At 46.7% G+C, this 27616-nt stretch overlaps 1 protein-coding gene across 1 annotated transcript in view; it reads left to right on the top strand.

Moving 5' to 3' along the window:
* Positions 1–27616, top strand: part of GAB2 (GRB2 associated binding protein 2) — a 168659-nt gene that overhangs the window by 139589 nt on the left and 1454 nt on the right. The window contains exons 3-8 of the mRNA XM_061168337.1: positions 5836–6079; positions 21170–21762; positions 22791–22885; positions 23941–24205; positions 25903–25993; positions 26231–26333. Of these exons, the coding sequence (XP_061024320.1) occupies positions 5836–6079; positions 21170–21762; positions 22791–22885; positions 23941–24205; positions 25903–25993; positions 26231–26333 (1391 nt within the window). The remainder of the gene's footprint in view (positions 1–5835; positions 6080–21169; positions 21763–22790; positions 22886–23940; positions 24206–25902; positions 25994–26230; positions 26334–27616) is intronic.

Genomic DNA, 27616 nt, shown 5'->3' with positions numbered 1-27616 from the left:
CCAAGGCCAGAGCCAGGAGTGAGCTCGGCCAGGGTTTGAGTCCAGCCTGGGCTCCAGCATAAGCTTTGGTCTACCGTGTTATGGGTTCTGAGACCCACTAAGGCTTGGGATGAGGGTTTGGGAGGGGGGATAAAGATTAAAAGGGCATTGAGATAAGGGAACCAGTCATTATTTGGCCAGTCATCTTTTCCAGAAACTCTCGCCAACCGCCCCTTTCCTGCTCCTGTTATCACTAGCCAGTGGATGGCTGGGCTGGGCTGGGCTGGGCTCCTCTGCTGAAATCCTTCAGAGCTTTCCTGTTCTAGAGTTTTGCAAGAAAGTGGGAGGAGTGTTTTTATGCTGGGCAGGCTTCCCATGAGTGATTGTGGAAAGGAAGGGGAGTGATTTTGTAGGGCCCTAAAAAGAAGCCAGGAAGACGAGGAAAAAATAAAACCCTGTTGAAAAGAAAACAAATTGACTCAGGCGTTTTCTGACATTATCTTTCGTCTAGACTTGGAGATCGAAGCTCAGGCCAGAAGTCTGGAAATGCCCATTTTCTTCTTGCTGTGTAACTGACCTTCCTAATGACCCAAGACATATCATTACAACTGCCTGATAGCCACACACCAAAAACAGCCCAGCCACGTATTGTCTGATGTTTTCCTTTATTTTTAGCAGTCTTTCCTTTCCTCAGGAGGTACCCAGGCAATAAAAACAAATCTTAAGCGAACATTTTATATGAGTGCTTAGACTTGTTTTCACAAGCTTATCTCATTTGCCCTTTACAAAGCAGCCCAGTGAGATAGGTAGGCAGCCCAGGGTTTATCCTCCCAACCTCACAAGTAAGCAGCCAGAGCTCAGAGGCCTGTCCACGATCTCATAAAGGCAGAGTTGGAACCGGGTCCCTGGTCTCCTGACTGCTGTCGCATGCACGAGGCCCATACACTGTGAGGTGGAATTCCAACCTGCTTGAGGCTTTTCACCCCAAACCATAAATTTTAGCTTTTTGCTTACCTGAGCTGCCCACTGCCTTGCTATGACTGTGGGGTGAGACCCTCTACAGTGGGGTTGGAGGAGGTATAGGGAACTGAAGGTAGGAAGCAGGGAATGTCTTTTTCTCAAGGGAGTTTAGCAAGGGCTTGGTATTTACTGTGTGTTCAGTTTTCAGAGAGGAAATAAAAACTAAAGGTCACATGAGTTTAACTGGATGACTGTTAATCTCTTGCATATATTTTACACTGCACACTTTGCAAAGGGCTTATGCCTGTGTGTGAGTTTAATTCACATACTATATATCACTCAAAGTATACAAGTCAGTGGTTTTAGTATATTCACAGGATTGTGCAACCATCATCACAATCTAATTTAGGAACATTTTTATGACCCCAAAAAGAAACTTTGTCCCCATTAGCAGTCACTTCCTATTCCCATCATCACCCCAGCCCTAAGCAACTACTAATCTATTTTCTGTCTCTGAATATTTACCAATTCTAACATTTTATACAAGTGGAAACTAGCTTCTTTTCACTTAGCACAATGCTTTCAAGGTTTATTCATTTTGTAACATGTATTTGTACTTTTTTCTTTCTACTGCTGAATAATAATCCATTATGTGTGATATGCCACTTTATATATATATATCCATCAGTTTATAGGCACTTGGATTGTTTCCACTTTGGCTATAATAAGTAAAGCTGCTGTGAAAATTTGTTTACGGGTTTTTCTGTGGACGTATGTTTCCATTACTCCTAGGTATATACCTACAAGTGGAATTGCTGGGTCATGTGGTGATTCTGTGTTTAACTTTTTGAGGAACTGTCGACTGTGTGTGTTTATAAATTTACTGAGATATATTTCCTATATTGGGCTTTTTGGTGGCTCAGTGGTAAAGAATCTGCCTGCCAGTGCAGGACATGCAGATTCGATCCCTGAGTCAGGAAGATCCCCTGGAGAAGGGGATGGCTTCCCAGTTTTCTTGCCTGGGAAATTCCATGGACAGAGGAGCCTGGCAGGCTACAGTCCACGGGTCACAAAAGAGTCGGACATGGCTTAGCTTCTAAGCAACAATTTCTCGTACCATAAAAGTCACCCATTTAAAGTATACAGTTCAGTGGTTTTAGTATTTCCTAGGGTTGTGCAACCATCACCACAGTCTAATTTTAGAAAATTTTCATCAGCCTCAAAAAGAAACACCATTCTCATTAGCAGTCACTTTCCATTCCTGCTTACCAACCCACCCCCTTCCCAGGCAACCACTAGTTTACTTGCTGTCTTTGAATTTTCCTATTCTAGACATTTTGCATAAACAAAGTCATGTGATCCATAGTCTCTTGTCACTAGTTTCTTTCACTTAGCACAGTGTTTTGGGGGTTCATCCATATTGTGGCATGTTGTTAGTATTTCACTCATTTATGTGACTGAATAATGTTCCCTTGTATGAATATCCCACATTTTGTTTATCCAGCCTCTACCTCTGTCATCCCATTGTGTTCTGCCTGTGTGTCTTTGTCTGTTTTCTTATAAGGACTCCAGTCACTGGAGTAAGGCCCACACTAACCCCATGTAATTTCATTTTAATTCATTATATCTGCAAAGACCCTACTTTCAAATAAGGTCACATTCTGAGGTTCCTTGAGTTTTGGAGGGGACACTGTTGAACCCATTAAGACACCAAGGAGTAATCACATGAATTCAGATAGAAGTCTTTTAAAGTTGCAAGGTTAGGTAGGATTTTTGGCAAGGTTTCATGCCAAAACAGCTTTGGAAGAACTGTCCTGGGGCTGTAGCCCATTATGGAGCTAACTGGTTTCATAGATGTGGCTTTATGTCAGAAGAGTAGAATTGCAAGTGTCTCTGGGCCCAACTCATCCTAACCCCTACTCCATCTTATTACCAGACCTCGAAAACCTCTCTGATTTTGACCACAAGAAACAAGCATGAATGGATTTTTGTGCCAGAGAAAACCGTTTTATTCATTCAACACGTATGTAATAAATACCCACTATGTGCTGGGACTGTTCTAGGCACCAGAGATAATAGAGGAGACTGGAACACATTTTGAGTACCTACAACTTGCGGCATTTCTCTGACCCTTTCTGCGTTTCATCCTTACAGCCACCCTCTGGTGATTTGTAAATAAGGGAACTGAGACTAGGGTGAAATGATTTCTCCTTCTCTGTGACTAAACAGACTGCATCGCTTTTGAATCCCCAGCCTGAGCTGGAGGCACTGAGGCTGGGTCAGTCTTCCTTTGAATGCTTGACCCACAACATAGGGGACATGAAGAAGGAATTGGGTGACAAGGCAGGATAAGTTGGTTGTCACAAAATGGCTATTCTTGTCAATTTGAGGAACCTGGTCTTTATTCTGAAGGGAATGAGGAGTCACGGATGGTATTGAGGGGGGTTGACTTATTATGCTATGTACTTCAGACATTTAATCAACACATGATTGTGGAGTTGTGTCATAGACGGGGCTTCATTCTAGGGATAAAATTGTTACAAAAGGGACAGTATCTCTGCCCTCACTGGGTTTATAGCCTAATATATGGAGTGATACAGACGAGGTTGGTATTCTCCTGAAATTCTGTTTGAAACACAAGAAAGTACACGTGAGAAGCACAGTTGAAGAAATAAACAGGAAAGTGGTTTTAAGAAGAGAGAGTTTGTAAGTCATCCTGAGGATCGCAGGGATCCATTGTTGCATTTTAAGCAGGGCAGGGGCATAATGACATGAGGTGGTCATTGAGAAACAGGGAAGGATGATAGATAATGCCTGGGTTTCTGTCTCGGAGAACTGACCAGATGGCGGTGTTGATGTGCTTCACTGAGATACAGAATGCAGGAGGAGCTCCACTGAGATTGTGGAGTTTGACCTGCTTGTGGGACAGCTGAATGGAGGTGCCCGGCAGTTTGGGGGGCTGGCGGGGAGGAAGGGACGGGGAGCAATTATAGGACAGAGAGCTCAGGAGAGAGAACCGAGCCAGCGATTAAGATTTGTGAGTTGTCGTCAGATAGCGGAAGCTGTGAGAGCGGACAGGATACCCCGGAGAGTCTCCAGAGAGAGAGTGAGGTCACAGGAGGGTGTGGGCAGAGCGCTGAGGAAAGCGCCCCTGGAAGGGCTGGTCGGGGAGGGGGGTGCAGAAGGCCACTGACAGCATAGCATGCCCCCAGAGGCTGCCCTGGCACCTCCCCTGGCGCTGGGCCTTCTCCTCTCCTGGGTTGTCAAGCCTCTCCTCTGCCATCAGAGAGCTCATCTCGCACATCTAATGGAGTAACGAAGCCATTGATTCTGTTAACAGACATCCAGTTCACAAGACCTGTAATGGGCATTCACTTTGGAGGTCGACAGAGCTGTCGATGGGACAGTTTTTCCCCAGAGGCCCGTGGCATTTCCTGCTATATGCTGGCATTAGCTGTCCTGTCCAGCATCAGAAAAGACTGGAGAGTCATTAATGCTGTAGAGCTGGTGATCCCGCCCTGGGCCATGAGAAGGGTGCTAAAACAGGTCAGATAACAGGGGGTAGAGAGAGAACAAAGTCCCCTCTGAAGTGTTCACTAGCCCTAGAAAGCAAAGCCCCTGTCATCACCACTAAAACCTCAACCCCCACTGTCCATCACACTGCCAGAAATGACATCTTTAACCTTTCTTTTGAACAAAAAGTTTTGCTGGTGGAATTACTGTATGCTGAATACATTTTTTTTTTTTTTTTTTTTTTGCTTATTCTGCAAAGACAGACTCAGAACTTGTCCTATGTACCTGGGCTTTATTAGGTAAATGCTGGCACTGAAGAGGTAACATCACCAGTCACTGCTTTTAGACACCCATGGGCCAGGCAAGGAAGCAGGGTGACAGTGGATATAATGAAGCGTGGGCCACATGCTGTTCGCACCCAGAGCAATGACCAAGTCCAGGAAGGTTTCAGGGAGAATATGATATCCGTGTAGGGTCTTAAAAGTCTGCCTGTGAACGCCAAAGGAGTAAAATCCACGCGGAAGGAACAGCCCAAACCAAAATAAAGAATCATAAAAGGGGCTGGTGTGTCCATGGACTGATGAAGCTTCCATATGCCTGGGGTATGGGAGGAGGAAAGCAGGAAATAGGTCAGACTGTGAAAGCCCTTGTATGTTGTGCTAAGGCATTTGGACTAAGCTTAGAGAGCCAGCCAAATGAATAATGCCCTTGGCTTGGGGTGTAGCACTCTAAACTATTATCTGTCTTTAATACCTCGCTTCCTTTCTAACACAACAGTGAGAGTTAAAGATAAGAGTTAAGGAAAAAAAAAAAAAAAAAGCCCCATAGACAGAGAGTGGCGGGTACCGGGGCCGGGCAGCATCGTCCTGGGAGGACGTGGAAGGGCAGGCTGGAGGGGCTGGGACCGCTCTGGAGGACTGACGGCCCCGTCCCATGTACTTTTATCAGGTGGGTGCAGTGACACATGGCCCAGGCCCCTCGGTGCGTAGGTCTTCAGGAAGCAGAGCTTCATTTAATAAAGCCAGCTAGCTTTGAGGGAGGCGAGGCCCCGCGAGCCCCCAGAGAGAGGGGAGGCAGTGGCGTTCCCTTGCCCACGGCTGGCCTCGCCCCAGCGCCCGAGTCCACGCCTGGGCCGAGAGCAGCCTCGCCTCCCGGAGGCGGGGCAGGCGGTGCCGGGGCGCTGGTGGCCTCCGGGCGACCCCAGGGGCAGCGCGGAGGCCCCGAGCCAGGAGCGGGGCAGTGAGGACGCTGCTGCTGCTGCCGGGCCGCTGCCTCTGCCCCTCACAGCCCCTCTTCCTCCGACCGCCCGGCCCGGGCGGGGGCCGCCTTCCCTTCCTTTCCCTTTCCCCTTCCCCTCACACCGCTCCTCCTCTTTGCTCACAGACTCCCTGAGGAGCATCTCCTCCGCCACGCACGGGCCGCGCTCCTCTCCGGCGGAGCTCAGCAGCTCCAGCCAGCACCTCCTCCGGGAACGGAAGGCCTCGGCCCCGTCGCACTCCAGCCAGCCGACCCTGTTCACCTTCGAGCCCTCGCTGTCGAACCACGCGCAGCCGGCCCTGTCCACCAGCGCGCCGCAGGAGTACCTCTACCTGCACCAGTGCATAAGCCGGAGGGCGGAAAACACACGGTAGGCGCGCGGGCCTTGCCGAGTCCCGCTCGCGGGGCCCAGTCCTCTTCAGCCTCTGCTTGTTAATTTTTGAAGACGCGGGAGTAAACTATCACTATATCTTTCCAGGTGACCAGATACCTAATTATAAAACAAAAACACCATTGCTAAAAAAAAAAAAAAAAAAAAAACCACCATTGCCCTAGTTTAGGTAGCCTTCACATTTTATTGGTATCGTCTACGTTGCTATATAATGATACTTGGATTCCAAAGAAGCCTTTCATTATCAAAAGTCTTGCTATAAGAATTGTGTTTAATTTGGGGAAAAAGGCTTTAAGAAGATAGAGTTTCAGAATTGAAAACAAAGTCAGCTGCCTTTGTTGACCCTAACAATATAGCTATAAAACCTGAACGTTGTTGAATAAATCCGTGTCTCACATCTGCACTACCACTGTAGCGTTCCATGCGGCAGCTACTCTCCACATGTGGCTATCTAAATTTGAGTCAATTAAAATCAAATAAAACGGGAACTTCCCTGGTGGTCCAGTGATTCACAATCTGCCTGCCAGCGCAGGGGATACATGTTTGATCCCTGGTCGGGGAACTAAGCGCCCACAGGCCGTGGAGCAGCTAAGCCCCTGTGCCGCAACGCAGGAGTCCGTGAGCCACAGCAAAGGTCCCGCATGATGCAGTTATGACCTGACACGGCAAAGTAAGTCACAGCTGTGACTGTGGTAATGATGAAAGAAAATAGATGCCAAAGATGTCTGTAATAGCATAAATTTAAAAGAAAATTATTTTAATTAAATAACACTAAGAATTAAGTTCCTCAGTTGCACCAAGCATATGTCAAGTGCTCAGTGGCCACACGTGGCCAGTGGCTGCCATACAGGGTCATGCAAATACAAAACATTTTCATCATCACAGAAAGTCGTAGCAAGAACTCCCTGCTCTAGAGTTAAGTTTTTGTTTTTCTGACACTGAAAACGCTCTCAGGTATAGAGCCTGTATGTACTTTTATTACCTTTTATTCTCATCTTTAGGGTAAACAAAAGCACAGAGCTTGTGGACTTTGCCGGAACTGGTTCCCAATTATACCATGGCCAGCAGATTGCAAATCACGTTCTTGTATTAATTAACTTAGAAATAACTAATTTGTGTTATGAGAATTAAGGCAGTTAGCTGGTTTATTGATAAATCACATCACAGAATATTTTCATGCATAATCACACTTCAGTTCAGTTCAGTCGCTCAGTCGTGTCTGACTCTTTGGGACCCCATGAACCGCAGCACGCCAGGCCTCCCTGTCCATCACCAACTCCCAGAGTTTACTCAAACTCATGTCCATTGAGTCGGTGATAACATCCAGCCATCTCATCCTCTGTCGTCCCCTTCTCCTCCTGCCCCCAATCCCTCCCAGCACCAGGGTCTTTTCCAATGAGTCAGCTCTTCGCATGAGATGGCCAAAGTATTGGAGTTTCAGTTTCAGCATCAATCCTTCCAATGAACACCCAGGACTTAGCTCCTTTAGGATGGACTGGTTGGATCTCCTTGTAGTCATACACTAAGAGATTGCTAGGGTCGATCATTTCTCTGTTTCACGGATGTAGAAACCAAGACTCAGGACTTCTGAATGACAGAGGTAGAACTAGAACCCAAGCTTCTCCTTTCTGGTCGTGTACTCTTTTCTCTACACCATGCTATTCTGTGATTCAGGTTTTCTGAGTCATTTTCACACACTCCCAACACTCAGTTTGAAATCTGCCTCAAAAAACTCATTTTCCTCAAGCAGCATGATTCATTTGTGAACTTTCACCAGTTCAGGCAACCTCCATCAACATACACATGAGGGGCTGAGTTCTACACAGGTAGAATGAACTAACCAAGATCACTGAGCTAGTTAGTACCTGATTCTTTTGAACCACAGACCAGGGACAGTGGTAGAATGCAAAGTATTTTACAGGCTCTGTCTGCAGTTCAGTCAGTTATGGTTTCAGATTCAGGTTTGGCCACTTCTTTGTGACCTTGGGGGCCATTTATTTAGCCTTCTTGACCTTCAGTTTCCTTCTCTGCAGAGTGAGAATAATTAACTCATGAGCATAATTAATGAACATAAAATTGCAAAACATTTCTGAGGTACCTGTGAGGTGGGAGGTCCTCAGGACATATTGCCAGATGCTCTCCCAGGCCACCACCGCTTCCGCTACACATAGGATCACAGGGGAGTAAAGAATGAGAGGCTGTACAGTCATTGTTTTATTGAAAGACAGAGCACTTTATATTAGTGTCTCTCAAAGAGGAACGTGCACATGAAATACCCAAGCATCTTGCTGAAGTGCTGCTTCTGATTCAGTGGGCCTGTGGTGAGTCCTGAGATCCTGGTATTCTGCAAAACTGTAAATGATGCTAGTGCAGACTGCAAATCACACTTTCATTTTTATATTTATGTTACTGTCCTTTGGGACAGGATTCAGAGCACATAATAGTTGCATGATAAATATTTGAACAAATCTGTGCTATGGAAATACGTTATCTCCATAGCCTATGGATGTTAATGAATGAGACAGAACTTGTCTACATCTGGGGAAGCAACTTGATTGTGGGGCCTTGATCAAGTCGTGCTTTTCTCTGTGTCTTTGTTTTGACTTGTGTGGGTGTGGGAGCAAGAGGTTGATGATTAGGATCTCAGGGAGATTTTAAAAAATAGTAAACTCAAACAGTGTTTGTAGGATTCCAAGCAGGAACGGAGGGTGGGAAGGAAGCTTTCTTTAGAAGGATATGTAGTTTCTGGTGGTGGTAAAGCAGTGTGCATGATACCAAACCTACTATAACAATTATAAACTCCAGACAAAATGTTTTAAAAAACTGAAGTCACTGAAGAGCAATCAAAAATTTGTTTAAAAAAAAGGGACCCACACTCAAGGAGATTCAATTTACATGACTTTTCTTTTGAATGAAATTCCTATAACATATCACCCCAGGTCTTGAGTAGATAGTGAGAATTTGCTGGTCACTTGAAGATACTGAGAAGCTGACCTGTAGCCAAGAGAACTCAGGTCATAGAAACAAAATAAGCTCAGTTTTTGGAGCTAGCATACAAAGACTTTAAAACAGTTGTGTTGATTGCTTTAATCTGTGGCAGGGAGGGAAAATGGATAATGAGTAAAGAGATGGTGAAATTTAGGAAAAAGAAACTTTGAAAAAGAACGTATACGTTTCAGCTCCCCTGTGGTGGCAGAAACCACTACAGATTATCCCTCCCACTAATTACAACTAAAAACTCCAGGCAAAATATAATTACCCACAGACTCTGTAAATGAAAGGAAGCAGATTGTGGAGCAGAGCAAAATTTGGAGATGCAACTACACAGAGTGAATTTTCTGTCTCTGGTGGATTTGTCCTGAGTATGGGCCCCCTCCCAAAGCAGCACAGTGGGGCAGGCTGCTGAAACTCTAATAGAAATCTCATCTTTCTGCTTAGAGGAACCAGAACTAGGAGCCCTTTGGGGCTTGGAGAAGAGTGGAGTATCCCAGAGTGGAGAGAGCTAGAGAAGGGATTTCCTAATTCTGGATCTAAAACCACACAAGTCTCAGGGTCATCTTGAGGTGGGTGTGGGCATGGAGCAGTGCGGTGCTCAGTCGTGTCCGATTCTTTGCGATCACATGGATTGTAGGGTCCATGGAATTCTCCAGGCAAGAATACTGGAGTGGATTCCCATTTCCTTCTCCAGGGGATCTTTCCCGACCCAAGGCATCAAACCCAGGTCTCCCACACTGCAGGCAGACTCTTCACTGTCTGACCCACCAGGGAACCCATGTGTGAGATAGACTCAAACCAGCATAACAAGAGCTTTGTGAACGAAACTGAGATTTTTACTACCACACACAAAAGGAGAAACAGAACTTAAGAGGCTAAACCTAACCATGTTGATTGCCTGCAAAAACAAACACATCAGTATTTTCCAGAGGATGATAAAAGAACGCAGTCCACACAACATTCAGAATATAATCCAAAATTTCTGGGCATACAGAAAATGAGCAAACTATAACTAATTCTCAAGGGAGAGCACAGAGACCAACCTCATTATTACCAATGTTGGAGCTACTACACACAGATTTAAAAGCCCATATTATAACAATATTTCATATGATAAAAGAAAACACACTTGAAATTAATGAAAAGGAAAAGAAACTGTTATCAACCCAGAGGTCTAAATTCTTCAAAAGTATTCCTTCAGGAATGAAAACAAAGTAAGACATTCTCAGGTGAAAAAGAAATAAGAGAATTTCTAGGAGATTTAATTTAAAGAAATAATAAGACTTAAGCAAGGTATTACCAGAAGAAAACTATGAGCAGGAATGAGGAAAGACAAGCAGAAATAGTAAATATCTTCAAAATTATAAAGTATTGTTTTTTCCCTTCTAAATTCTTTAAAATATGTATGAGTGTTGAAAACAAATATTAAACATTACCTAGTGGGGTTTTTACATGGTTTTATTTCTCTTCACCCTGAAGTTCCTTTTTTTTTTTTTTAACTTTATTTTATTTCATTTTGGCCATGCTGCATGGCTTGTGGGGACCGCTCCCTGACCAGGGACTGAACCCAGGCCCATGGCGGTGAAAGTGCCAAGTGCTTACCACTGGAGTGCCAGCAAACTCCCGTGAGGAGCTTCCCTTACCAGTTACGGCCATGTGAGTCCCCTGGTGACCAGTTTTCCCAACTTTCACTTATCTGAAAATACCTATATCTCACCTTTGATTTTATTTATTTTATTGAAGGATACAATTGATTCACAGTGTTGTGTTATTTCTGCTGTATAGCAGTGGTTCAGTTATACACAAATAAAATACACATTCTTTTTCATATTTCTTTTCATTATGGTTTATCACAGAATATTGAATATAGTTCCCTGTGCCATACAGTATCACCTTTATTTTTGAGAGATATTTTTGCTTAGTATGAAAATGGCTTTATTTCAGCATTCTAAAGGATGCCATTCTATGGTCTTCTTGACTTTCATTGTTTTTGATGAGAGGTCAACTGTTCTTCTTATTCTTATTCTCCTGGATGTAATTGTATCTTTCTTCCTCTGATTTTTTTTTCTCCTTTTAAAAAAAAACTGTGTTAAAATATGCACAATAGAAAATGTACCATCTTAACCATTTTTAAGTGTGCCGTTCAGTAGTGTTAAGTACTTTCACACTCATGCAACCAATCTTTGGAACTCTTTTCATCTCTCCAAATTTAAACTCTGTATCCTTAACTTTTCATTTCACCTTCCCCCCCGCCCCTAACAACCTCCATTCTACTTTTTATCTGTATGAATTAGGCTTCTCTCAGTAACCCATTTAAAGTGGAATTACAGTGTTTTTTGTGACTGGATTATTTTACTTAGCATAAAGCCCTCAGAATTCATCTGTATAGTAGCAAGTGTCAGGATTTTCTTCCTTTTTAAGGCTAAGTAAATATTTCATTGCATGTATACTCCTCAGTAGATGCTAAGAAAGATTTGACAAAACATAATACACCTTTATAAAAAATATTTCTTAGCAAACTGTAAATAGAGGAGAACTATCTCAAACTAAGACTTCTAAGGACAGCCTACAGCCAGTATCACACCTAATGGAGAAATAGTAACTATAGTCCCCTCATACTGTGGATAAGGAGACAATACCTGCTGTTACTACTTCTATTCATGGTTGTACTAGAGATCCTAGTGAGTTCAGTAAGGGAACAAAAAATATAAAAGGCACAAATGCCAGAAAGGAAGATGGAACTGTTTCTGTTTGCAGGTAGCATGCTTGTTTATATTAAAAATCCTAAAGAATATAGAAAATAAGTACTATAATTAATCAGTGAATTTTAGCAGATTCACAGGAAAAAAGATTACTATACAAAAATAACTTTTACTTACTAGCAACAAAAAAAATGAAAAAATGAACTTTAAAAATCTATATAATGATGCCAAAAGAAGTGGACTCCTTAGGAATAAATTTAACAAAAGACGTGCAAGAGCTCTTCACTGAAATTGCTAACATTGCTGAGGGAAATTAAAGACCTAAATATGGAGGGTAATAATATAGTTATGAATTGGAAGACCTTGTTAGATACCATTAGCTACCATTATTAAAATGGTAATTCTTCCCAAATTAATCTGTAGATTCAGTGCAATCCAAATAAAAATCCCAGCAAGCTTTCTCACAGAAATTGATAAGCTATTTCTAAAATGTATGTGAAAATGTGAATAGCCAAAGTAATTAAAAAAAAAAAAAAAACCAGCACAAAGTTAGACAACTTATGCTACCTGATTTTAAGACCTTCTGTCAAACTAAGGTTAATCATGACAGTTGTATTAATGAAAAGGTAAACATATAAATCACTAGAACAGGTTAGTGAATCTGGAGGGGTTAGAATGAATATATATATATTCATTTTGATATATGAATATATATATATATATATATATATATTTTTTTTTTTTTTTTACTAAGACACCAATAGGGAAATGAAAGTTTTTTCAACAAATATATATCTATATAGGAATTTTTAAAAACCTTTACTTTCTGTCACACTTCTCAAAAGCTAAATGTATCAGAGACCTAAATGTAAAGTCTAATACTCTGAAACTTATAGGAGGAAATATCCCTGTGATCTTGGGGTAAGAAAAGATTTTTATATGGGATTTAAAAAGCAGGAATCATGAAAGAAAAAAACCGATAGTCTTTATCAAAATTAAGACTTTTGCTCTTTAAAAGATTTCATTAGGAAAATAAAATGGCGAACTTTCTTGGTGGTCCAGTGGTTAAGAATCTGCCTCACAATACAATGGACATGGGTTCGATCCCTGGTCAGGGAACTAAGATCCTGCATGCTGTGCAGTGCAGACAAAAAAGTAAAACAACAACAACAAAAAGCAAGTCAGCAAATATTAGAAAATACTCAAAGCATATATCTGACAGAGAACTAATTTCTAGAATACATAAAGAACTATTACAACTCAGGAAGAAGACAAGCAACCAAATTTTTTAGAATGGGCAAAAGATTTGAAGAGACACTTCACAAAAAAGATATAAGAATGGCCAATAATAAGCACATGAAAAGATGCTGAACCATCAGGGAAATGCAAATAAAACCTCAGTTAAGTTTTGCTTAATCTCCACTGGGAATGACTACAGTAAAAAAGACTAGCAAGGCCAAGTGTTGGCAAGTGTGTGGATGGGCTTTAGTCATGCACTGCTTCATCAAATACTAGGTACTCTGGAAATGAATAGTTTACAAAGCACGTTAATGGTAGATACCTCTTTTGATCTCCAAAGTAATCTTACAGGATTACTTTTGAGTAGGGACTTTGAGAGTGAATCAGCTCATTCATCTCTGCCTAGCACAGATGTAAATATGCCTGATTGATTACTGTAGTGAAATCATATTTACTAGGGCTAATAATACCAGCCTTCTATCTATCCCTTTTATATTTATGAGGGATCCTGATATACAGCTACAACAAATTAAGCATCCTAGAGATAAAACCATGAATTTTTTTATTACTCTTACTACACTACCAGCCACTAATGTTTCTTTAAGTACTAGATAATATGTATTCTGATTAAAATTACTTCAGTTCTAAAAATCCAGCTCTTCCACTAAGCTAAAATAAGTAATAATTCAAAATAGTAACTGTTGCCAGTGGAGAGAGTTTTGAACTGATGCTGTCAAAGCAAGCAGAATCATTTTTGTTTTCAAAAACAATTGAGTTTCACTAGATTTATTTTTATCCTCTAGTATTTGGGACCATGGGGCTTCCCTGGTGACTCAGCAAAGAATCTGCCTGCAATGTGGGAGACCTGGGTTTGATCCCTGGGTTAGGAAGATCCCCTGGAGGAGGGCATGGCAACCCACTCCAGTATTCTTGCCTGGAGAATCCCACGGACAGAGGAGCCTGGCGGACTGCAGTTCATAGGGTCACAAAGAGTCGGACACGACTGACGTGATTTACCACACACACATGCATTTGGGACCTCATTCTAGATTCTAGAGAGTCTTTAGCCAATCTCTATCTTAAGACTGTTAAACCTGTAACAAGTGATGTGTTGTGGTGAGTCACATGTCCTGGAAAGCCATAATTCTGGTAAAAGTTGAGAGAAGCAAAATTTCAAGGGATGAAATTCCAAAATGAAAGTATCACTGACCCTGTAGCACTCTTCTACAGAAAGATGGTGGGTAAAAAGTAAAATCAGAAATGTCGATGGAGAACTTAACCAGTGATTAATCATTGGTGGCTGTGATTAACCAAAGGCAGAATATACAGCTTTTACTTTCAGTTAGTTTCACATGTACAGCTTTTCTCTGTAAATGCAGAGAGAAGGCAAGTTCAATATTACAGCCAGAAAAGTTTGAGATTCAAAGACCACCTCACCTCTTAGAGATTGTGAGACAGAATTTTCTGAGTTTTCTTCCCTCACTGGAAGGACCCATTTGGAATGAGTCAGATGCAGATTGATGGTCCAAATGACCTCTCAAGATCATTAGGGACAGAGAGGTCCCTCATGATCATTTAGGGACAGAACCCTAAAATGGTGGCTAATTTACTTTCAAGTGTTTACAAGATTTCCTTAAATGGGAACATAGTCATCACCAACTCAGTGGACATGAACTTGAGCAAACTCCAGGAGATCGTGGAGGACAGAGGAGCCTGGCATACTGTAGTCCATGGGGTCGTGAAGAGTTAGACATGACTTAACCAATTTACTGACTGAACAACAAGAAGTCATAAAAGAAAATCAAACCGGGCCTTTTATCATAAATGTACTTGGTATCTCACAGAGTGGAAAAGAATGAAATTGTATGTTCTGTAATGTGTGAAAAACTGCAAAATAAAGTGGCTGGGAAAAACTAGGAAAGCATTTCTAAAAGCCAAGAGAGAAGTTTGGAGTTGATTTCAGACTGAGGTGGCAGGATAGCCCCACCCACCAGCAGCCTCTAGAGCAAGGCGGGCCAGCAATGGAAAGGAAGATTGCTGGCATGGGGAAATATTTTCTGGCAAACTTCCCTCTGCCCCCAGGGAGCTCCCCTAGACACTTGTAATTGAGTATCTTCTTGCACCATCTCTGCCATTTACTGTTTTCCTCTTCTGATGCATGAGGGTAATACCTGTCTCCCAAAACCGTCAGGAAGATTAAAAGCAACATCGCACGTGACGTGCCTGGCACAGTTGTTCTCTAGTTGCTAAGACGTGTCCGACTCTTTGTGACCCTATGAACTGTAGCCTGCCAGGTTCCTCTATCCATGGGGATTCTCCAGGCAAGAATACTGGAGCAGGTTGCCGTTTCCTATTCCAGGGGATCTTCCTGACCCAGGGATCAAACCAACGCCTCCTGCATTGGCAGGCAGGTTCTTTATCACTGAGCCAGCAGGGAAGCCCATCTGGGATAGTGCAGTGCTCAGTTTATGAGATCTCTCAGCCCAGAGCCCAGAAGAGAAACCCTTGTTCAGATCTACTGCTTATGGGTATCTGACCCAGAAAGCACCTCGGCGCATCAGGGTGATACAGGCATCAGTGAAGGTTTACGGGAAGGTGGTAGAAAGCCAAGGACTCCTGAGTGCTCAGAATTCCCGCTCTTGACTCTTGTCCGCAGTGATCACACTGCAGCTGTGAGGGTTTGGAGCGGGGAGTCCAGGGATCTGGGAGCTGGCCCCAGTTCTGCCACCATCTGAGTGCATATCTTTGGGCAAGTTTGTTTCCCTCATTCAGCTCTTTTCACCCGATTCTTGCAGTGATGACCAGTCCCCTCAGCAGGCATGGGTGTCATCTACCGCATGCCAGGGGCTGTGCCCGGGGATGGGATGTGGTGCCCTGCCTTCTAGGAGCACAGGGTCAGGTAGAAGTGGAAGGGCCAAGACCCAAATAACTGTCACACAAGACACGGGTGAGGTGAGTGTGTGAGGGGAACTCGGAGTGCTGTGGAAAGTGAGTGAAGTGACGAGGAAAGAGTGAGGGACTGAAACACCTTTGTGGAGCAGAAAGGCTTCTTTGGCACTTTGTAAGATTGTGGTGCATCGAGGAAACATTCCAGAGAGGGGTAGATGGTGCAAGCCCAGGCCGGGAGCTCAGGGCTGAGTGAGCAGGTCACTTCTCCGGAGAGGAGACATCAGGGCGGCGGGAGGCTGCCTGGAGCTTGCATGCTCTGAAGAGAAAAGAGTTTCCATCTGCTGCTCCTAAGAGTTCAGGCCAAGCTCGGGGAAGGTGAATGGTAGCACCAAGGCTTTTCTTTACCTGTGTGTCTGTTTATAAGTTTATCTGCTTGTTCATTCAGCAAACACGTATTCATGGTTCAATATATGACAAGTACTAATCTGGGTGCTGATGAGAGGAAAATGAATAAAACACTGTTTCTTTCCTCAAGGAAATCAGCCTGGTAGAGGAAATAAGCAACTGGTGTGTAACACAGGTAACTAACCATTGCTACCCACTCCAAGAAGAGTGAGCAAGTGATTGTGCTGGGAGGCGGGGAACGCAAGAACTGGCTTCAAAAGAGGTGCCGCGGGAGCTGAGTTTGAGCTGCCAGATGGGAGAGAGGGGTCTTCCAGAGACAGCGAACACGGCTCGGGGCCTGGCTGCCCGGGGTCTCCTGGGAACACTGAGAGCCACCTTCGTAGATCCCAGCCTGGGGAGGGTGGCTGGGGAGAAGAGGTTGGGCAGGTGAGGTGGAGCTGGGCCATGCCGTCATCATAAAGACACAGAGACAACACTGAGAATTGTTAAGCTGGGAAGTTAGGAAAGGAAGCGTGAGTGGGATAAAAAAGAGGACCAGAGAGCCTGGCAGATGATTACGGAGACTAGTTAGCTACCAGCCCTTTTGTTAAATGCAGAAGAAAATCAGGAGAACCTGAACTGGGGTGGAATTAATAGGACCTGGTGTGCTTATGGAGTGAGAAATGAGAAAAGTTCTTCCTGGCTTGAGTGGCTTGGTGCCTTTCCCCAAACCAGAGAGTCAGGAGAGAGATGATAAGCTCACGGTTGAGTGTGTTGAAGGCAACGGCAGGCTCCCTGCGATGCTGTCCGCACCCCACATCCCCTTAGACTCTTTCAGGGACTCCTGTTCTCCTCAGCCCAGGCCTGGCCCTTCCACTGTGACCCCTCAACCCACCTCTAAGGCTCCTCATCTAGCCTGAACCGCCTGTGGTTCTTGAACTTGCCAGATGGCATTCTACTGCTCTGCCTCTAACGGGAACACCTTTTCCCTTCTCTTCCTTTTGCCTGGCCAGTTGCCAGTCAGTCCAAGGTGACATCGCTGAAGACGCCTCCCTGACACTCCGTACCACCGCCACCAGGGAGGGTTGCTCTAAATGTGCCAACAGCCGCATATTCGCAGGCCTGACTGTAAGACTTGCAGGCTTGTCACCTCTGCCTCGGTGCCCCCTCCCCCAGGGCAGGAGGCTTCTCTGTATCCGTGGGGCCTGGCCCAGATGGAAAGTGAGATGTCAGGAAAGGTTTTTTCCAATGGACAGATCCAGATGGGAGCATCCACCAGAGTTGGAAGCTCCAAAAGACACAATGAAAGGTACCAAAGACAGATGTGAACCACGTGAACCCTGATGTCTACCATTGGCTCGCTCCCCAGCCTCAGACCCAGGCCCCCCAGGATCTCAAGGCTGGGTGTTCAATGCTCTAGGCCTGGGATGTTGGCTTGCTTACGTGTGTGAAATGGGACAGAAAGGGAGAGAACATGGAGGCCCAGGGACGAGGGTCGTGAACAGTGTGGGGTCTGAAATGTCAGTCCCAGCCGTCACGGATGCAGGTTAGCTAACAAAGAGAGCCTGCCTAGACACCTGTTTCCCTTCCACTTTCTAAGCTGATGGGCCTTAATATCTATCACCATCTGGTGGCCACATCCATAAATAACAAGCTCCCCATGAGCTGAGAGAGCTTGTATAAGGTGGGGGTTCCATGGATTGGCCTCAGTGGGTTGAGGGCTGCCCAGCCCTCTGATCGCTTATAAATCTGTATGTGTGTGAGATTTGCCTTACTCTGGTGAGAAGTGCCAGAAGAGATTTTTATCAGATCCTTAAAGAGGCATATAGCCTCCCAAAAGCTGAGAATCACCACTGTATAGGATTATTCTAGAATTCTGACTCCTTTATTTTCCCCAAATGGAATCCTATGAAGAATCATCCTATAAGAGAAAAGCAGACATGAATCTCTGCTTGCTCAGAACTTCACCTTCTCATTTCTGAAGGCACCTACGCAGAACACAGAATGCAGTTTGGAAACCATGGTAGTCGGGCCAAGGGGTCGTGGCTTTTCAGAGCGAGATGGACCTGAAAGGACCCTGGAGACCCCCCTAGTCCCACCTTGGGGATGCCCACAGCCTCTGAGACCCCCCAGGTCCCACCCTGTGGAAGCCCACAGCGTGTATCAGTGGTGGGGATAGAACTCACACAAACCCTTCCCTCGCAGATCATTTAGTTTTTAATCTTGGGAAATCTTAAAGTTTTCCCAAAACCTGAACTTTAAAAATAATCAAGACCTTTCCTCTCCTGAGTATAGTTCCTAAACTGGAAAACATTTTTCCTATAGTATTTTAGTCTTCTGGAGAGACAGATTTTCCCCTCTGAATGCCTCTCAGTGAACATTGATGTATAATAAATCTATAGCTTACATTTGAATAGTTCTATTTAACTTAGAACAACGCTTCAGCTGATTTGTTCTACAGTGGGGAGACTGAGACTCGGGTAAAATGACTTGTTTGCTGTTTTCTGATGCCAGCTTAAGGGTTCTTTCCACTGTCTCACAGCCTTTGTATACTCATGCGTATATTCTGTGCCACTTAAAGCGGTGAACACGTGGCTGATGTAAGTAGTTTGCTGATGTCTGTCTGGGGAGGTAAGACCAACCTCTGCTCATCACAGCCTTGTGGGGGTAGTTCAGTTCAGTTCAGTCGCTCAGTCATGTCCGACTCTGCAACCCCAGTGAACCGCAGCACGCCCGGACTCCCTGTCCATCACCAACTTCCGGAGATTACCCAAACCCCTGTCCATCGAGTTGGTGATGCCATCCAACCATCTCATCCTCTGTCGTCTCCTTCTCCTCCTGCCCTCAATCTTTCCCAGCATCAGGGTCTTTTCAAATGAGTCACCTCTTCACATCAGGTGGCCAAAGTATTGGAGTTTCAGCTTCAACATCAGTCCTTCCAATGAACACCCAGGACTGATCTCCTTTAGGATGGACTGGTTGGATCTCCTTGCAGTCCAAGGAACTCTCAAGAGTCTTCTCCAACACCACACTTCAAAAGCATCAATTCTTCGGCACTCTGCTTTCTTTATAGTCCAACTCTCACATCCATACATGACTACTGGAAAAACCATAGTCTTGACTAGACAGACCTTTGTTTGCAAAGTAATGTCTCTGCTTTTTAATATGCTGTCTAGGTTGGTCATAACTTTCCTTCCAAGGAGCAAGCGTCTTTTAATTTCATGGCTGCAATCACCATCTGCAGTGATTTTGGAGTCCAGAAAAATAAAGTCAGACACTGTGTCCACTGTTTCCCCATCTATTTGCCATGAAGTGATGGGACCAGATGCCATGATCTTAGTTTTCTGAATGTTGAGCTTTAAGCCAACTTTTTCACTCTCCTCTTTCACTTTCATCAAGAGGCTCTTTAGTTCTTCTTCACTTTCTGCCATAAGGGTGGTGTCATCTGCATATCTGAGGTTATTGATATTTCTCCCGGCAATCTTGATTCCAGCTTGTGCTTCTTCCAGCCCAGCATTTCTCATGATGTTCTCTGCATATAAGTTAAATAAGCAGGGTGACAATATACAGCCTTGACGTTTTCCTTTCCTGCTTTGGAACCAGTCTGTTGTTCCATGTCCAGTTCTAACTGTTGCTTCCTGACCTGCATATAGATTTCTCAAGAGGCAGGTCAGGTGGTCTGGTATTCCCATCTCTTTAAGAATTTTCCACAGTTTATTGTGATCCGCACAGTCAAAGACTTTGGCATAGTCAATAAAGCAGAAATAGATGTTTTTCTGGAACTCTCTTGCTTTTTCGATGATCCAGAGGATGTTGGCCATTTGATCTCTGATTCCTCTGCCTTTTCTAAAACCAACTTTAACATCTGGAAGTTCACGGTTTACGTATTGCTGAAGCCTGACTTGGAGAATTTTAAGCATTACTTTACTAGCATGTGAGATGAGTGCAGTTGTGCGGTATTTTGAGCATTCTTTGGCATTGCCTTTCTTTGGGACTGGAATGAAAACTGACCTTTTCCAGTCCTGCGGCCACTGCTGGGTTTTCCAAATTTGCTGGCATATTTAGTGCAGCACTTTCACAGCGTCATCTTTTAGGATTTGAAATAGCTCAACTGGAATTCCATCACCTCCACTAGCTTTGTTCATAGTGATGCTTTCTAAGGCCCACTTGACTTCACATTCCAGGATGTCTGGCTCTAGGTGAGTGATCACACCATCGTGATTATCTGGGTCATGAAGATCTTTTTGTACAGTTCTTCTGTGTATTCTTGCCACTTCTTCTTAATATCTTCTGCTTCTGTTAGGTCCCTACCATTTCTGTCCTTTATTGAGCCCATCTTTGCATGAAATATCCCCTTGGTATCTCTAATTTTCTTGAAGAGATCTCTAGTCTTTTCCATTCTATTGTTTTCCTCTATTTCTTTGCAATGATCACTGAGGAAGGCTTTCTTATTTCTCTTTGCTATTCTTTGGAACTCTGCATTCAGATGGGTATATCTTTCCTTTTCTCCTTTGCTTTTCGCTTCCCTTCTTTTCACAGCTATTTGTAAGGCCTCCTCAGACAGCCATTTTGCTTTTTTGCATTTCTTTTTCTTGGGGGTAGGGGGCAGGACAAAGGCTAACACATACTTACTAGATGCACCAGAGTCCAATTCCTAAATAAACTGCAGAGTATGATTTTAATCCCCATTCTTGCAGATGCACTTACTGAAGCTCCGAGAGAAGCTATGCTGTGTCCAGATAAGCCTCAGGCCCGCCAGCCTCCTCAGCTTGTGTTTGTTCCCCACCATGTCGCTGCAGCGGGGGTGTGGACACTCCTGCCAGCCTCCTCTAACCCCTGCGCCCCCCTTTCTGTCTCCTAGGAGTGCCAGCTTCTCTCAGGGCACCAGGGCCTCATTCCTCATGAGAAGCGACACAGCCGTGCAGAAACTTGCCCAGGGCAACGGGCACTGTGTCAACGGGGTCGGTGGTCAAGTCCACGGCTTCTACAGCCTCCCGAAGCCAAGCCGGCACAACGCCGAGTTCAGAGACAGTGCCTACGACCTCCCCCGGAGCCTGGCCGCCCACGGCCACACCAAGGGCAGCCTCACCGGCTCCGAGACGGATAACGAGGACGCGTATACCTTCAAGATGCCCAGCAGCACCCTGTGCCGGGAGTTTGGGGACCTCCTGGTGGACAACGCGGACGTTCCGGCCACCCCGCTCTCAGCCTACCAGATACCTAGGACGTTCACGCTGGACAAGAACCACAACGCCATGGCAGTGGCCACGCCTGGGGACTCGGCCATAGCTCCCCCGCCCCGGCCTCCCAAGCCAAGTCAGGCAGACACACCTCGATGGGGCAGCCCTCAGCAGAGACCCCCTGTGGGGGAAGGCAGCAGATCGGTCTCTGCCGCCGCCACCATCCCCAGGCGAAACACCCTCCCAGCCATGGACAACAGCCGGCTTCACCGAGGTCAGTGTGAGCCCTCGCTCACCCAGAGGGGGCGGGAGGAAGGGAGGGGGCACAGGGGACTCGGCATTGTACGAGCTTTCGCCATCCAGGCCAAGGGGGCTTAAGGCCCACCTCAGTCAGGCATGCTCACAGGTTTAGGCATCTTCTCACCCCAGGCCTTTCCTAGCTGGGCCCCCAGCCCTGGAGGCTCTTAGTGAACACCACAGTGGCAAGAGTTTAGCAGATCCTGCCTGAGAGAAGTTACTGTTCTACTAAGGAAACAGAACATTCTTGGTTAACCACATTACAACGTATTATGGGTTTAGAGGTCCGGATCCTAGTCTTTTACTCACTTATAAATCAAATGAAAGATTTCAAAAATAAATTTAGAAGACTAGTCCAAACTGGAGCCAAACCTTTGTGGACCAACAGACTATTAAAAATTAGATCTGCAAAATATTTTCTAAGCCACATTTGCATCTCTGGTTAAAGTCTGAACGTCTATTTGAAGTGTTTAAATTCTACTGTCGCTTATTTCCCACTGAGAGTATTCCAACTCTGCATGTGACCTCCTCCGTTTGATGCAAAAGTAGAATGATATTAATCTCTTCCATTTTGCATCTTGCTAATAACCCTGTAGCTGGGCTTCCTTGGTGGCTCAGCAGTAAAGAATCCACCTGCCAGTGCAGGAGACGTGGGTTCGATCCCTGGGTCGGGAGGATCCCCTGGGGAAGGAAGGGCAACCCACTCCACTATTCTTGCCTGGAAAATCCCATGGACAGAGGAGCCTGGTGGGCTACCGTCCACAGAGTTTCAAAGAGTTGGACAATACTTAGCGACTAAACAACACTGGAGCTACGTCCAGAAGCCCAGGAGGAATGTGTGAGTTGAGGGGTGATGTGGTAGAAGCAATACCTTGTCTTAGGAATTGAGAGCGGTATCTCCTGGAGTAGCAGTTACGATCCTGAGCGACACTGGGGAGGGTGTGGGAAGGTGCCAGCACAGGGACCAGCTCTGAGTTCTCAGGGGTCTTCCTTCCTCTGCCACAGCTTCTTCCTGTGAGTCCTACGACTACCCGCAGCGTGGTGGAGACAGTGCCGGCCGGTCTGCCGAGTCCGTGAGCGATGCAGTCAGCGCTTTCCTGGTGAGTGGGGTTGAATCAAGGGTCCTTAAGGCAGCTCAGGTGGATTAAAGCTCACCCCCTAGAACTGAAACCACAGCCCCAAAACATGACGGCATCTACCTCCTAGGAGCCTGCCTTGCTTCTTTGTTCAGAACCCCTGGATTGAGTGTTTGGAAAGATGCACGTATCCTGGTCTGGAAGAAATGTGTGTACTTAGGTGCCCTAGACAAGGAGGCTTATCACCGAGGGTGAGCAGGGAGGGTCTAGAATGCAGGGGACGCAGGCGCTGGGATGTGGCTATCCGGCAGCACCCCAACCGTGAGGTCCCACCAGGGGCGTGAGACCCCAGGCAGGGGTGGCGCTCAGTCGGGCTCAGCGACAGGATGGTGTCAGAGCAGCGTCCCAGGCCGCCGTCAGGAGGGGGTCGATGACAGCCCTGCTGGGTGTCAGGCCCAGCTCTGCTGACGAGGGCCTGCCTTCAGACCCCGCAGGAAGATGGTGAACATGAGCAGCTTAGTTGTTGTATATGCGTCCCGACAGAAAGGGCAGGAGTGAGAGGAAGGCTGTGCCCAGGGTGGTGGCCACACTGCCGCTCTGCCTGCAGCCTGGTGGTCACACTGAGAGCTGCCCTGGGGAAGCACGCCTGCCCAGGCCTCGCCTGCCAGCGCCGAGGCCCCTCGGAGGCTCCTTGCCCTGCCCAGGGCCTGAGCTGCTGACCTCCAGTGATGAATGTGGGCTTGGGGGGGGCGGGGGGGGGGGGCGGGTCCTGAACCAAACCTGCGACCCAGGGCCTGTGCTGTCCTCTGACTTGGTCAGGCAGCCAGAAAGCCTTGTGGATGTTTTATACAAGGTTTATCACAAATTATAAGTAAGCTCCAAGGGATGATGGAAGCTAGAAGAGACCCACAGGCTTCATTTGTTCCTGTCTCCCCGCTGCTTTCTTACCTGGTTTTCCCAGGGTCTGCCTTATAAGCGTCACAGTGCACCCAGCTCCATCTTCTCTTGCCCTGTGTACAGATCTGCACCCTCTCCTGTTTCCTCTCCCTAGTAACAGCAGTATTTCTCTCCACTCCTAGCCAGCGAAAGCAGTTGTGGGTCGATCAGACAGCACCAATTCTGAGGACAACTATGTGCCCATGAACCCAGGCTCCTCCACCCTGCTGGCTTTGGAGCGAGCCGGTGATAACTCCCAGAGTGTCTACATCCCCATGAGCCCAGGGCCACATCACTTTGATCCGCTTGGCTACCCCTCCTCAGCCCTCTCTCTGCACCGAGGCTCCAGCAGAGGGAGTGAGATCCAGCCACCCCCTGTAAACCGCAACCTCAAACCTGACCGGAAGGGTAAGTCCACTGTTTCCCCAACCCAGCTCTGGGCACTTTTCAGGGACTGCGCATCCATTTAGGGATCCCGTGGATCCTAAACTTGCCTTGCAAGGAAGTGACAGCCTCTGGAGCCTAAACTGCCCCAAATACACACACACACACGTGCGCACGCACAGACATTACACACTCTCTCTCTCCAAATTCATCCCAGTAGGGACTGGCTACCAGAATGCAGAAGTGCAGGGATCAGAAAGACAGGATGGATTCAGGTTGCAGCCTGCCACCTGCTAACATGTGATTGTAAACAAATCCTTCTCTGTCTCTGCACCTTGCTTCTCATCTGTGATGTGGGAAGTATGAAACATTTGAATCAGTTCTAATGAGGTGGATGAAACTGGAGCCTATTATGCAGAGTGAAGTAAGTCAGAAAGAAAAACACCAATACAGTATACCAACGCATATATATGGAATTTAGAAAGATGGTAACAACGACCCTATATGCGATACAGCAAAAGAGACACCGATATAAAGAACAGACTTTTGGACTCTGTGGGAGAAAGCAAGGGCGGGATGATTTGAGAGAATAGCATTGAAACATGTATATTACCATGTGAAATAGATCACCAGTCCAAGTTCAATGCACGAGACAGGGCACTCAAAGCCAGTGCCGTGGGACATAGGATGGGGAGGGAGGTGGGAAGGGGGTTCGAGATGGGGGACACATGTACACCCATGGCTGATTCAGGTCAATGTATGATAAAAACTACTGCAATATTGCAAAGTAATTAGCCTCTAATTAAAATACATAAATTAATTTTTTTTAAATATGCCTATCAGAGACATTGAAGGGCATAGACAATATATCTTAATGTGCTTCACGGTGTTTGAAATGCAGCTCGAGGATAAGGGATTTTTATTAGCTCTAGGGCTAAAAAAGGTAGAACTGACAGAGTGTTCCATTAAAAGATACACTCTGCTATAAAAGGAAGGACTGAGCTCTCAAACCAGGTAGATGTGCTTCCTAGGTGTGTGACTGAGTAAATCATGTGAATTCTCTGAACCTCTGGTTTTCTTATCTGTTAAGTAGGGATGGTCATGCCTACTTCCTGGGTTTGTTCAGAAGGAAAGCATCTAGGACATTGACTGGTACATTTAGACCAGGAAGAAGAACTGCAATTCAAGTTCCAGGTCTGCCCTGACCCCATTCTACAGGCCTGGATCAGGGACAGGGACTCAAGGGGAGAAGCAGAGTCAGTGGACAGATAGAAGCCCCCTTGGGTCTGGTTGGCAGGGAATGCAGAGCTCAGCATTTGAATCGGAGCCTTCAGGGCCTTGTGACATTCACCTTCTTCCATAGAAGGCTCCACAGTCCTGGCCCAGAAGTGGCGGGGGGGCTCATGGTGGCCTTCTCCATGATGTTTCAGATATCATCTCTTGTTTTCATTCTCAGTCACAAATGTTGTCCCAGCCCATGTGCCCATTTTAGATCTGAAAATGTGATTACCATCAGTACAGTGTGAGGAATAGATAATTTGGTATCTGAAGACATGACTTCATGAGCAGAGATCATATAACCTCACGGAGCCTGGGTCTCCCCATGGATAACTGGGTTGAGTAGGAAGGACTTTAAACGCACTTGTGTGTCACGTGTAAGGGTCTGTATGTGTGGCCTTGCCGTCACTGGCTGATGAATCAACCTTCTGTTCCTGTTGCAGCAAAGCCAACCCCACTTGACCTGAGAAACAACACCGTCATCGACGAGCTCCCCTTCAAGTCCCCCGTCACCAGGTCTTGGTCCAGGGCCATGTGAGTGTCTGTCTGTGGATGCAAGAGCTTGGAATGGGGCAGTGGGTTGGTGAGTGGAACAGGTCACCACATTCCTGATGCTGTTGGTAGCTCAGGGCTTGGCTTCCTCTTCTGTGACGAAGGGAGAACAGTCCCTGCTCCGTGTCAGATCTTAGTCTGATGATGGAGGCCAGAGGTCCAGGGCCTGGCAGGAGGCTGGCCATGCCCAGGGTTTACCCCCTGTCTTCCTCCCAACAGCCACTCCTTCAATCCCAGCTCCTCCCAGTACTGCCGCCCCATCTCTACTCAGAGCATCACCAGCACCGACTCCGGAGACAGTGAAGAGAACTACGTCCCTATGGTGAGTCCTCCCCGCACTTCCCAGCTCACTGACTCCCCCGGCCCCAGGCAGTATGCTGCTACCCGTCTGTCTGTCTGTCTGTCTGTCTGGAGCGCATATGTGTCAATTACTGTGGGGTCATCAGCAGAGGCAAGGAAGACGCAGTCCCTACCCTCAGGGAGGAGAGGAGGCCTGCCTCTCTCCAACTGTGACCCAGGCAGTGTGGTCAGTGCCCTGAAGGGGTGGTGTTATGGGGGCACACCCACAGGACGGGCGATCTCAGCAGGGTGGGGAAGGGGAGGCGCTTGGGCAGAGGTGGCTGTGGATGGGGACACAGAGAGTGACAGTCATTAACTCTGGCTGAAGGTGGGGGCGGCCAGCGGGGAGGCTGGCCCAGAAGTCAGACCACGAAGGACCCCGAATGCTGTCTCCAGAAGCCTGCACTTGTCCCGTGGGGGCCACGAGAGGGTCTGCAGGCCGGGCGGTTAAATAGTGTTTCAGAATCGTCATCGGGGGGGCCTGCAGGGAAGAACTGGGGCAGCTTCCCAAGTTAACCCCCTTGTTCCATCCTGTTAAAACTTTTCAGAAGCAAAAGGTCTGCTCATTTTCTCATCCTGTTTTCCCCATGACCGGGAGGAGGTGTGGGAGTATGAGCGTCCACGGAGTGTCTGCCCCCGGTGGGGAAGTGCTCATGTGTGTGCCTCGGGGTGGGGGGGCTCTCAGAGGCGTGGGCCACGGGGATCCCCAGGGCACAGCCACACAGACGTGAGAGACACGTGGACACATGGACAGACAGACATGTGAGAGACACACAGACACACAGACATATGAGAGACACACAGACACATGGACAATGAGAGCGAACCCACCCGTCAAGTGAAGGAGGCGAAAGGCAGCACAGGACTGCCGCCTTCCTCACGAGAAGGCGTCCTCAGGAGACAGCCAGACACGCCGGCCTCCGCGCCCGGTGAGACCGGCCCTGCAGTGGGTCATCCGAGAGCTGCTGGGGGCCAGGGCTTCGCACCGCCTGGTGACGAGGGCCCTCTCTAGTGACCCTCGAGGAGCCGGGACGGGGGGGTGGCCAGGCTGCTGCAGGGTGATTGCCCCGCTCCAGGCCATGGTGGGCGCCCCAGAGAAGCAGGGCTGGTCCAGCGCACACGGGGCACGCGTTCCTTTCTTAGGGGAGCGAGCGAGGGCCGGTCTGGGAGGGAGGGAGGGTGAGGCCCGGCCTGACGGCCCGGGCGGGAGGCAGTAGGCGGCACAGTGAGAGCGGCTCAGGCTGGAACGTCTCCCCTGCCCACCAG

Source organism: Dama dama, chromosome 2 (assembly GCF_033118175.1).
Source record: "Dama dama isolate Ldn47 chromosome 2, ASM3311817v1, whole genome shotgun sequence".
Lineage (NCBI taxonomy): Eukaryota > Metazoa > Chordata > Mammalia > Artiodactyla > Cervidae > Dama > Dama dama.
The sequence above is the reverse complement of the archived record's forward strand: the minus strand, read 5'-3'. Positions and strand labels throughout refer to the sequence as shown.